This window comes from Ahaetulla prasina, chromosome 5, assembly GCF_028640845.1.
Source record: "Ahaetulla prasina isolate Xishuangbanna chromosome 5, ASM2864084v1, whole genome shotgun sequence".
Lineage (NCBI taxonomy): Eukaryota > Metazoa > Chordata > Lepidosauria > Squamata > Colubridae > Ahaetulla > Ahaetulla prasina.
Genome location: NC_080543.1, coordinates 25,168,811 through 25,182,241, shown reverse-complemented (window position 1 = coordinate 25,182,241; position 13,431 = coordinate 25,168,811). Strand labels below are relative to the sequence as shown.

The 13,431-nt window shown below is 40.3% G+C and overlaps 1 protein-coding gene across 3 annotated transcripts in view; it reads right to left on the bottom strand.

Moving 5' to 3' along the window:
- Positions 1-420: 420 nt before the first annotated feature.
- Positions 421-13,431, bottom strand: part of IFT88 (intraflagellar transport 88) — a 46,651-nt gene continuing 33,640 nt past the window's right edge. The window contains exons 26-28 of one of the 3 annotated variants that reach the window (XM_058185339.1): positions 12,450-12,510; positions 5,793-5,894; positions 421-1,489 (exon numbers count right to left, since the gene is read on the bottom strand). In XM_058185339.1, coding sequence (XP_058041322.1) covers positions 1,368-1,489; positions 5,793-5,894; positions 12,450-12,510 — 285 coding nt within the window. In that variant the 3' untranslated portion in view covers positions 421-1,367. The remainder of the gene's footprint in view (positions 1,490-5,792; positions 5,895-12,449; positions 12,511-13,431) is intronic. The other 2 variants (XM_058185340.1, XM_058185341.1) reach the window with 2 other exon arrangements.

The following is a 13,431-nucleotide window of genomic DNA, read 5'->3' as shown; positions in this document are numbered from 1 at the left end:
AGATTAATTTATCTCAGTTCTGCTTTTTTCTTGTTTGAAACTTTATGTAATGAAATATGTGTAATTAACTAAACTTATCATTATTAACTGCAAAGGACGATATTTGGGCATTGCTCTATTTTTCTACACTTTCCAAATAATGACAAAGATGCAGAAAATAAAACGCCTCTATAGATTCAAAAGGGTTTTGCTAACTTACAAGCCCAGCAAATATCTAAATTATGACTCCCTAAAGCTGGATGTGATGTCATACTATAGGGCTGCTTTAGTAAGCATGGAAAAATATGTAGGCTTCCTAATCTGTCAGTTAATTATTTATTAGCTAAGTAGAAAAAGTGAAGCTCTGAAACATTCCCTTTGATTTTTTTATTCAAATCTATCATTTCTTACATGTGCTTAGTACTAATTTCCTATTTCAGTTTGTGGAGTAATTCCCACAATCGCTGCAGAAAATGAAGTTGACTCTGAGATTAGAACATTGTTAGACACACATTCTTGACAGATGGTGTGCTGCAGTTTTTTCAGACGCAAAAAAAAATATGGAACAGAGTTAACCTTGCAGGTGTAGGATGGTTTATAGAAAATTGCTTGAGTTACAGTAAGGAACAACTTCACTTGGTTAAAAAAATATTCTGAGATTATCATATGGCATAAATAAATCTCATGTGCACAAAACTGTATAAAATTTTGCTGTGTACAAGACAGGGAATTCACATTTTGCAATTTGAAAAACATGGACCAATTGTGGTCAAATACAATCAAATAATGATTAAGAATGATTAAAATTTCTTACACTTACAAATTGTAGTTTATCTCCATAGTTAGCATTGTTAGATATTCTCAATTCATTTTCTAAAGTATTCCCCCAAATGCTCTGGAATGGTTCTCCTGAATCAGCCATGAAGAGCTGGGAAGGGCTGATACGATTAACAAATCCACCTACCATCACCATTGTTTTTGGCTTCCATGACTGATGTCCTACCACTGATGGCTTGCCCCTTAAGCTTTCCTTTCAGTGGCAATACTTCAAGTAGACATCTTAGGATGAGCAATTGCTCTCCAACAAAACTCTATGCTTATCAAGGCCTACCATAACATGGGTTATGATATAAAGTTGCTTAATGCTTCAGCCTTAGGCTGTTCATAGGTCCCATAGGTCATCATTTAGGCAGTTTGGGTGAGCATAAAAGATACGAGATAAAAGATATGATTGATAACAAATGCATAAGATTTTAAATTCTTACTATAAAAACTTTACTTAAAATAAAGATTTCATATATATATAGTGTTCAAATAAATATAAATCTCTATTAAGAATTTATTTTTCTTTTGAAACTTTTAAAAAATAATTGAATTGGTCTAAAAAGTTATTCTGGAAGCAGATCATCGCCTACGTCTTCATCAGCAAACTCATCTTCATCCATTTTTTTCCTTAGTGCTGTTTTTGGCCTCTCAGCTTGAGGTCCAAGTGGATCCAGGTAGGAAGCATCTACATTTTGAAAAGAAGGGGGGGAAAATAGCTCTAAGAAATTTTTTCGCTTACTGATTAGCTGGAACAGCTCCTCCAATGTTTTATATTTATCCAATGGGTGTATCAATATACTAGATGGTAATATTATAATCCCAAATTATTTTATTAGTTTAGAGAAATGGGCTGAAAGTTAAAATCATTAAATTAAACAAAGACATGCAAAGTCTTTAATTTAGATAACAAAAATCAAATTCACAGATTTAAAAATAAAGAATATGAGGCTTAGAAGAATATTTGGGAAGGAAGGAAGGAAGATGAGTCAGAAGAGTGACGTGACTTCAAAAAAGGCAAGGCAAATGCAATTTTAGTCTACATCAACATGAGTATAGTTTTTAAACTGTAGGAAACTTTATCGTACTTTGCTCAAAAACCCGACTTTCAGGCACCTGTTCTTTAAAAAGAGTTTACAGAAATGAATAAATTCACAAAGTACAACAAGGATAACCAGGAACTAAAACTATGTCATACGAAGAGACTAAACAATTAGGGAATTTTTAGCTTTGAAAAGTTGTGGGTGTAGGGGGGTGGAACAGCACTCTTTAAATACCTGAAAGGGTGTCAGTCAGAAGAAAGTCATGACCTGTTCTCCATTATGTCACAGTCCAAGATGCAAAATAAAGATTAAATTACAGATAAATGGATCCTAATTAGATGTTAAAATAAAAACTTCCTAATAGTAAAAGCAATAATATTGTGGAACCAATTGCCCAGTGAAATCAATTACCCACTGAAATCAATTATCCAGTGCATGCTTCTCTTCTAGATGTATTCACATGAAGGCCAGACAGCCATCTGTTGTGCATGTTTGCATTTGGGTTCTTGCACCCAACAGAAGCTGGATTTAGTGGCCTCCCTCTAATTCTGTGTTAGAATAAATCACATTTCACAGTCCAAGGAAAGTAGTCATGTACTTTTCTCCAAAATTGAAGGATCTTGTGTCATGTCCTATCAAATTTTAGAGATCTTTTTCCCAGTAATACTGCTGTATCTTCTCTTCTGTACCAATGAAGACAAGAATCTCCAATTTGGGAGCAAAGAAATATCATGAATCAGTTATGTTGGGGTCAGTTGTAAAAAACACATTTTTCAGAAAAGCAAGACTGCCAGGCACATACTGTAATTTAAATGCAAAAAAGTAGTTAGAACACAAACTGCTCCATTAAACCGACATTTCACAGAAAAATGGCTGCAGCCACAAAATAAGTAACTTGCCTCAGATCTTGAATATCTGAAGAAGGGAGGAATCAGCCTCAAACTGTAAACTTTTTCTCTTCCCATACAGTTCTGGCTTTCTCTTCCAAATTCTCAACTCAATTACTAATTCCTCTCTATTTCTATCTATCCCACTGGACGCGCCTTCACTCACACGAACATAAATTCAATATCCCATAACAGACAAATATCCAAAGACTCTTTGCTTCCTTCCCTCCCTCTTCTTATAGTCTCCCCAATTCCACCCCCTACTGCTTCCATTTTTCATTTCTTCGGTCCCGCTTATTGCCATAATCATTAGTCCCAGTCTGTTATAACCTCCTCCTTCAGCTCCAACGCTGGGTAATAACCAGCTCCTCTCTTGGTTGCTCAACTTCAATTTCCAACTCTCTTTTCTACCAGCCAATAGTTAGAATAAATCAACTGAGTATTTCTAGTGTGTGGGAATTTAATGTAACCCCTGAAGCCATTATTTGTAACTTTAACAAAAATAAGAATTATTGCAGGAAACACATGAGGTTGGGTACAAGCTGCAGGGAAAACAAGGCCCATAACTTCTCATTATTTTCATATATTCAATCTCTAGAAAACATTTCCTGTAAATCATTTCCAATCACCCATCCCCAATTAAATTAAGAATAAATCTGCTGTTTGGGATATACAGTGGTACCTTGATATTCAACTGCTTTGAAACTCATCAAATTTGGTACTCAATGCATTTTTATGAAAAAAATTTGTCCCAGTACTCATCATTTGTTTGGTACTCAATACATAAACTAGAACTTGTCGGTGTCAGCTGCCTTGTGACTCACTACATTACTCCTTATAGGAAAAATTTGTTCGATACTCATCTTTTTTTGGTACCTATCATGCCTCCCGGAACCAGTTAATGATTAGTACCGAGATACCACTGTAAATAAATCACTATGAATTATTTTTAGTGGGCATATCATCAATGTATTTAATTTCAATTTATCCTACATCTTAGTTTCATTTCCATAGGCGATCTACTGTAGGACCGTTACCATTTGCAAAGAGAAAATTTCACTACTGGTGTTCTAAGTTAATATATAAACAGAAGAAACATTTTATACAGCTCACTTTGCATTCTACTACTGAAGTACACTTTATACATGATGCTATTTAAATATTGAATTTCATAAAGCTACATTGATTATATAAGTGAATTATACTTTGATGTTACTGTTCAGTCAATCAGGTGCTTCTTTGTGTTTTAATGGATATTATTTTGCCAGGATTATTTTGTCAGTATTTCTTTGAGGTCTTACCGGTATAAGATCATACCCAGTAACACTAACTAGTGGCTATTATTATTATTATTATTATTATTATTATTATTATTATTATTATTATTATTATTATTATTATTATTAATTAATTAATTAATTAATTAATTAATTAATTAAATTTCTATACCGCCCTTCTCCCGAAGGACTCAGGGCGGTTTATAGCCAACATAAAACAGTATTTATAAATAAAATTAAAAGACAATATAAAAATCTAATTCAAATTGGCTAGCACCTATTAAAATTATTCAAAGAACAATAATAAAACCCCACTTAAAACAGTAGTACATTAGGCCAACCCTGCGCAATGAAATAAAAAAGTCTTGAGCTTGCATCGGAAGGTCCGGAGGTCAGGGAGTAATCGTAACCCCAGAGGAAGCTCATTCCAGAGGGTAGGTGCCCCCACAGAGAAGGCTCTCCCCCTGGGGGTCCCCAGCCGGCATTGTTTGGCTGACAGCACCCTGAGGAGACCCTCCCTGTGGGAGCGCACAGGTCGATGGGAGGCTATCGGTGGCAGCAGGCGGTCCCGTAAATAGCCCGGTCCTGTGCCATGGAGCGCTTTAAAGGTGGTTACCAACACCTTGAATTGCACCCAGAAGACCACTGGCAACCAGTGCAGCCTACGCAAGAGTCTTCAGAGAAGGGCGGGATATAAATGCAAAAAAAAAAATATGGGTGTTTATCTTTTGCCACTCTTTTTCAATTGCCTTTATTCTTCCAAGCTACATTATCAGCACTTCCACTGAGCAGCCTGTTTTATTTCATTTAGAATTGAATAATACACTCTTCTTGTAGTCCATTATAAGCACTGGTGGCACAGGGTAAGAATGCAGCATTGCATGCTAACTCTGCCCACAGTCTGGAGTTCGATCCTGACGGGACTTGAGGTTGACTCACCCATTCTTCTGAAGGTTGGTAAAATGACGACCCAGATTGTTGGGGGCAATAGGCTGACATTGTAAACCACTCAGAGTGCTGTAAAGCACCATGGAGCAGTATATGAGTCAAAGTGCTATTGCTACTGATGTCCAAAGTATTCTCAACAATTTTCTCTAGCAACATGCTTCAAAGGCATTGACTTTTTTTCAACCTTTCTGATGGTCTTGTTTATATCCAAGACTTTAGCATTAATAACTGGGAAAACATATCCCATTTCTGATATTTCTTCACATGTTGGTTAGATATATCAAACACAATGAAGTAACATGTACCTTTTTTATGACTAGTCATTGACCCTGTAAATTTTTGAGCCTACAAAGATATCTATTACTATGTCAATGTCTCTATTTGTATTGGCATGGCATTTGCCATAACCTAGGTTTTTTTTACAAAACAAGTGAAGAATAATCTTATTTTAGTATTTTTTCACAATTAACGGAAGACTCCATAAGTCTTTCTTACTTCTGGATACCAAAGTGTCATCGCCAGAATATCTAGGTTGATATTTCTTCCCAGATATGCTAATGATGTCTCTTTGATATCACTTTTAGGCTGATAGGCAGTTTTAATTCCACTTTTTATTTCATCTAGTTCAGCAATGATGATATATTTTGCATACTGGAAAAAATCCACATGATAGCTTTATAAACTGTTTTTCTCATATAAACTTTTGCTTAAACAAAAGTTCCCCTTTCCTCCCATTATAAAACCTTACTTATACCAATGACATAAAGAGTTAAATTTTGGGCTTCTCTGTGCATCTGACCAATTCTGTGAAAGTAAATAATTAGGCACACACTTACCTATTTCTTTATTAACACTACTTTCATATGGCTCATTTGTTCCTGGCAAAGATTTCAATTTCGCACTCAGACGTTCTCCTTTGATTGTTGTGCTACCAGGTTCTGACATAAGAGAGAATAATGTTCAATATGGTTTTAGGGGAATGTAGCGCAAAGAAAGTCTGCATGGAATATGAAAGTTAGAGCATTCCACATACAGTTACTTTGCCATAACCCAAATGAGTTACTTGAAACTATGACCAGATTCTGACTATGAATCAATCTGTTCTGGATTGCTATTTTAGTAATCCTTACAGCTATTGATAAAATTGGCTTGTAAGGTAAACAGCGAAAGCCAAGGCTGATCTTACATGCCTTGCCTAAGGCGTCCATTTGAATTCGAAGTTGAGTTGAATTTCAAACCCACCTGGCTCACAATCAACGTTGCTAACTACAACTTGTACCCACAATATAGCACCTAGGCACAATAACGTCAATAACGCATGTCATAATATAATTTGCCACAAAGGTAAGATACAAATCTAATAAATACCAACGGCATAGTGCACATGATGTCATGCTCTTCTCCTCCAAGGAAGGCGATTTTTTTTTTCCTATCTGAATCAGAGTCATCAGGAATCTTCTAATTCGTTAGTTTGTTAGTTATGACATTTCATAGGTTCTTCCCTACCATTCCCTGAAGACCCTCAGAGGCTTCCTTAAATCTGGTTCTCTTGGAGCAAATATTTTCTTGAAGGCATGTTTCTTACTGGAATTACATACTTCCATAAACTGCATGTTTCTGTTCTTTAACGGAGAAGCACTGTTTACTTCCATTTGCTTAACAAGTTGCTAAATTGCAAATTAACTACCTGCATTTTAGTTTTGCTGAGACTGAATTTTATTTGAATGATTGCTCACATTGATTGTTTCCATATATTTCAGAGATCAGAGTTTAAACGTATGACTCTTTCATTTTGATGTTTTACTTCTCTCCTGGGTTTTATGGAATGTTGCTCAGAAAAAAACAAAACATTTGGGATAAAATTTTCTAGTCAATCATTTATTCTTCCTGACTCTTCAGACTGAAACACAATGGATAATTTCAAGAAGTGTTTCCCAAACCTATGTAAATTACCTAAAATTGATTAAAAATGGTTTTTCTTTGACACATGAATCCATTACCCCATCACAACAGGGACATTTAAATTGATTTAAACTGTTTTACCCATATTGGATAAAAAGGACTTTCTGATAAGCAGTTTTGGATAATAAAGCAAAAAGGTTGGGAATGATTGCTTTAAGAGAATATACTCTAATAGCACTCAAATGTTTACGACAATGTTTCATGATCTGAATTAAAAACATTATGCTGAACATCTGTTCTTTGAAGTTACATAACAACTTTTGAAATTTGTCTCAGGTTCTAAAGGAGGGGTGTCAAACTTGATTTCATTGAGGGCCGCATCAGGTTTGTGTTTGACCTCGGGGGGGGGGGGCGGTGTGTGTGTGGCCAGGGGGGGCATGACCAACATGATGTCACTCATGTTGGGGGGCGCCTGTGCTGGCCCGAACGCTCTGCCAGTGAAAACAGGTTCCTGAGCTCTGTTCTCGGCTGCAACAGCCTCCTGCAATCCTCTGCCAGCAAAAACGGAGCTCGGGAGGGCCACGTGCGGTCCAGATCTAGGCACCTCAGTGGCCGGGCCGGCCCCCAGGGGGCCTTGAGTTTGACACCTCTGTTCTAAAGCAAAGTGTGATGCCGTGGCATTTGTATTAGACCAGGGGTGTCCAAACTACGGCCCGCGGGCCAACTGCGGCCCGCGGGTCAGTTTTTTTTGGCCCGCAGCAAATTCCAGAAGTATAATTTAAAATGGCCCTTTTCGCGCTGCGAGGCTCGCGGCTCCTCCCCATGGGCGGGGAATAATGAAGGGAGGGGGCAGAGGAGGCGGCGAGCGGGAAAGAGGCTGCTGGCTGTGCCTGCCCCCAGCAGTTCTACCCTCACCTTCCTCGGGCCGCCATCGAGAAACAGGTGAGGAGGGGTTCTGTCCTCGCCTTCCTCGGGTGGGAATAACGAAGGGAGGGGGGGGAGGCGGCAGCAAGCGCGAAAGAGGCAGCAAGCGCGAAAGCAGCGCGTCACCAAAAGGAGAGACCCGACAGTCTTTTAATCCGGTGTAAAATTGGAGGCTTGGGTGGAATTTTAAATCAAAGGAATGCATTGATCAAACCAATATGCAATTCGGGGGGAAAAATCCTGCTGGGCGTGTTGCACGAACTGGACACATCAATCCACGCGCCTTGGTTGCACTGAAGTAAATTCCGCGCAAATCCCGAGTTAAAAGCTCGGAGGGTTAACAGCGCCTGCCGTCTAGACAGGGGAAAAGGAGCGCCCATTCCTAAGGGTGGGTGGGAAATGAGCGGACTGCTAGGCGGCGCAAGAAGAAATCTCAGGAATAAGAAATGCAAAACCCAAATCCGAGCCAAAGTCTTTCCAGGGTTTGAAAACCTGGGCAAGGCGGATTTTCTGGCTTCTGCAGAAGCGGGAACCAGGAGTCTGCCGGGGAAGGATCCGCCGAGTATCTTCCGGGTTTTCTCCAGTTTCAAAGAAACCCTCTTTTCCCCCCGGCGCGCTTCTTCCAATCTGCAGGGCTCGAATCGCCAGCCTGGGGGCTGATCGCCGCCTTGCTGCTCTCTTCCGCTGCCCCACCTGCTCTCCTCTGGCAGCAACCAAGGCCCGACTCCTCCGGCCCGGAGACTGCGGGCTCTGCCTCCCTTCCCGGCGCTTCCTCTTCTTCCTCCTCCTCTTGCTTTTACCGCACCATGCTACCGCTGCAGCCCTTGACGCAGCTTGACCGACGGGCGGAGCGGATCCGCCAGTCTTGCCTCCTCCTCCTTGTGTCCCGGGGAAGGAAGGATCCAGTTTGCTATGGCGCTGTGCGGTTTCTATGGCTACCCTCCGATACTGGAGCCGCCGCCGCCGCCGCCTCTTGCCAAGACAAACCACTCGGCGGCGGCGCCTGCAGCCACCACTTTTCACCCTAAATCCCTCCGCGGGCTGATCCCTGCAGGAGCCATAAGCATCCCTCTCCTGTACCTCTTCCTTCTCCCGGTCTGGAGAGAAAAACAAAAGTATCCAGGTGGGCCTCGATGGGAGAATTGCAATTATCTTGAAAAGGAATAGCCGGACTAGGGGACACCCCCGAGGGGGTATCTTAATTTTTGGATAAACTTCTTTCTTTTGGATGCTTCTGGGTGGAAATTCCTGGGGAGAACACCAGACCCCAAAGAGTGAAGCTCATACCCTGGGAGTCCGCAGGTTACTCGACAGATGCTCAGAGGTATTGGGTTTTTTCCCCCCTTTATACAGATTCTGTATAAAGTCAGCACCCACCCACCCACCCTCCTACAGAATGAAGTATTTTGGGGGATATTAAAAACAAATAGAATTAGAATAGAATAGAATAGAATTGAATTGAATTGAATTGAATTCTTTATTGGCCAGGTGTGATTGGACACACAAACTCGGTAACTTTAAAGTAGGTGGACTTCAGCTCCCAGAATTCCCCAGCTATCAATGGTACTCATCAAGAAAATTGAATTGCATGTTGTTATGTTACTACAAACTGAATGTGACTCAGCCATATAACATGATGCCCAGAGTTGCATTATCACAGAGATGGAAGGCATATAAATTCAATAAATAATGGCTGCGATATAAATAATGCAAATGTATTTTATCTTGCATTATCAGAAATAGGTCTTTTTTCTGCATTAATCATTCTTTACTTTCAGTACAGGGTCCAATTTTGAGTACCACAAATATGGATTGAGACCAATTTAGATACATTTGGAGAAGCAACAGGGATGATCGAGAGTCTAGAACAGGGGTGTCCAAACTTGGTCTCTTTGAGACTTGTGGACTTCAGTTCCCAGAGTCCCTCAGCCAGCTTTGCTGCCTGAGGGACTCTGGGAGTTGAAGTCCACAAGTCTTAAGGGACCAAGTTTGGACACCCTGGCCAAGATGAATGAATATGAAACATTTTCCCCTTAATTGAAGATGATATCCACATATTGTTGCTTTTAGTAGACTGACTGTATCCATCTGTATTGTAATGTCCCAGGTTTTCAGGCCTCTGATATAGTCTATTTACCACGAGTCACCAGAAATGGCAGCACCGAAGAAACGCAAGATAGCAAGTGAGTGTAGAAGATTTCAAACACGGTGGGAAAATGAATATTTCTTTAAAGAAATCAACGGAAAGTGTGTTTGTTTGATTTGCAATGAAGATGTTGCCGTGATGAAAGAGTATAATGTCCATCGGCACTATGAGACCAAGCATCAGAGCTACGCATCGTACACAGGTGCCAAACGAGCACAGAAATTCAAGCAAATGGCAGCTAGCCTGCAAGCTCAACAACAGTTTTATTTCGTGCTAACAAAATACAGGTAAACGCCACAGCAGCAAGCTATGAAGTCGCAAAACTTATTGCCCAGCATGGCAAACCGTTCTCAGACGGTGATTTCATAAAGCAGTGCCTCATCAAAGTCACAGAAGTAATGTGCCCGGAAAAGTGCAGGATTCCACCAACGTGACCTTATCCAGAAAAACGGTGGTGCGGAGAAACGGGGACTTGACACCTAACCTGAAACTTCAGCTGAGAGAGAAAGCTTGTGCTTTTGATTTTTACTCGATAGCATGCGATGAGAGCACAGACGCCACAGACACCGCACAGCTTTTAATTTTTTGGGAGTCGATGATAATTTTGCTGCACGGAGGAGCTGCTTGATATGATGAGCCTAAAAGGCACAACGACAGGTGGAAATATTTTTGACGCTGTGTCAGAGGCAGTTGAAAAGATGGGGCTTAAATGGGACAAGCTCTGTGGAGTAACAACGGATGGAGCTCCGCCATGACGGGTGAGCGCAAAGGAATGGCATCCATGGTGTGCGTCAAGGTAAAAGAGAGCGGAGGTGAGGCTGTTAGGATGCACTGTATAATCCACCAAGAAGCACTGTGTGCCAAGACTGTGCAGCTGGGCGATGTGATGAACACTGTTGTAAAAACTGTCAACATAATTCGAGCTAGAGGACTGTACCACAGGAATTTCAAGCTTTCTTATCTGACATGGATGCTGAATACGGGGATGTACTCTACCACTCTGATGTGCGCTGGCTCAGCCGTGGCTCTGTTCTGCAGCGGTTTTATTCGCTGAGATCAGAAATCGACAATTTTTTGAAAGAGAAGGACCGACCTCTTCATGAACTGAGTGACCCTCTGTGGCTGGCAGACCTGGCATTTTTAGTTGATCTTACTCATCATCTGAATACACTGAACAAGAACCTACAAGGCAAAGAACAGCTGGTATCACACCTGTATGCGCACATGAAAGCCTTCTGTGTAAAGCTCCGCCTGTTTGAGACACAACTACGAAGCTTTAATGCTGTACACTTCCCGCGCTGTCTGAAATCAAGTCTGCTTTTCCAAAGGCAGACCTTTCTGCTAAAAAGGAGAAATATGTTTCTATAATTACATCTCTCGTGACAGAATTCAACCAGCGTTTTCAAGATTTTTCTGTCATTGAAAACAAATCAAGCTGTTCTCGACCCCCTTCCTGGTGGATGCAGAAGAAGTGGAGGAGAGTCTGCAGTTAGAACTGATTGAAATGCAATGTGATGATTCTCTGAAGAGTCAACATCAGCTTCTCTCCCTCCCTGACTTCTATCAGAATTTGGATCATGCCAAGTTTCCTCTGATGAGACGCCATGCAAAAAGAATGATGAGCCTGTTCGGCTCAACATACATATGTGAACAAACATTTTCTCTGTTAAATCAGAACAAAAGCAGACTGAGATCCAGAATGACTGATAGCCATCTCTGTGAAGTCCTTCGTGTCTCAACCACCAAACTTTCTCCTGACATCCCAGCCATCCTTCAATCCAAAGGACAGCATCACTGCTCCCACTGAGAGCAATGTTCTTCACATTATAGGCGAGTTAGAAATACACACAGTAATCATGTGTCAATATGTTACCTCTTGTGTGTGGCCCGGGCCACACATGAATTTACTAGGCTTATATACTGTTTGTTGTCCAGTTGTGAAGCAGTTGTGAAATGAGTGATATGGTTGTTAAAAATGCTGCAATGGGCATAAATGTGAGGATGGTCATAAGTGTGAGGACTGGTCAAAAATTACTTTTTTTAGCCCTCTGAGTAGTTTCTATGCCCATAGCCACATCCACTCAGTCACATCAGCAGTTAGCCACGCCCACCAGTCACATGACCACCAATCCACACCCCAAAATAAGCCACGCCCATCCCCCCCCCCCGTGGCCCGGGCCTTTGCTTATTTTTCTGTATTTGGCCCTCACTCAAAAAAGTTTGGACACCCCTGTATTAGACCAAATACCTATAAAAATAATGTAAAAAATATGTACTGTAGTAGGCAAATTGTGTATGTGTAGTGGATTGTGCATGAAAGCATGTAACAAATTTGTGTGTTGCAGTTGAAAAAAACCTACCAAATTCAATAAAGCAAACCTGACAGATTTGCAAGATGAAGAACAGAGATAAACTAAATTGAGACACTGCAAAAAGGGTCACCTTCATAGTGTTAGGGTGAACCATTGCAAAAATGGTTCACCTTAACCCTAACCCTAACTTTAATTAGAAAAGTACTCACCACCTCCAGCACTCCCTTCTCTGCGAGCACGGGCGCTGCCATTTCTGCCAGACCTGACACGCTACAAATGATGGAAAAGACAGAATTACTGTTTAATATCAATAATTATTACAACATTCTTTTACCAGAATGGGACAACTTGCCACAGACAACTCACTGTAGCCAGCTTGCCGCAACCAACTCACTGCAGCCAACTTGTTGCAACCAATTCACCATAGGACAACTCGCCATGGCCAACTTGCCACGGGACAACTAACTGCGGGACAAGAGTTACACTAATATTGAAGAAATGGTAGAATGGAATCATTAAAGAAAGTATGCCAAAGGAGAAGACAGATGAAATGTGAATGATAAAAATTAAAATAATTTTTTAAATTATTTTAAATAATTAAATTGAATTATTGAATTGTCCTGCAGTGAGTTGTCCTGCGGTGAGTTGTCATAGATCCTGCCCTCTGGAATGAGCTGCCTCCAGGGATATGACAATTTCCCGACCTCTGGACCTTTTGACGCGAGCTAAAGACCTTCTTGTTTTATCGTGCAGGGCTGGCCTAACGTATTTTAAATGTGGGTTTTATTATGGTTTTATCACTGTTTTTATTCGTTTCGACCTAATCTGAATTAGATTTTTTAAAAAAATTTTTAAAATTTTTTGTAACTTTGTTTTTATCTGGCTGTAAACCGCCCTGAGTCCTTCGGGAGAAGGGCGATATATAAATTAAATTAATAAATAATAAATTAATTAATAAAATCCTTGTTTTATACAAATTATACCTCACAATTCTTCCTGAGACTACTAAATTTTAAGGCTAAGAAAGGATTGATTGGGAGGATGAATACATGTACATTTGTCTAGCTTACTGCATACTCCTCAAAATATATTTCGCTGAACCTCTTGGATTATGAGCCTTAAACATTAATAATGCAATTCCTGTGGCTTGAAAAAGTGATAAAGACTGAAAATTGCCTTTTTTGAACAGAT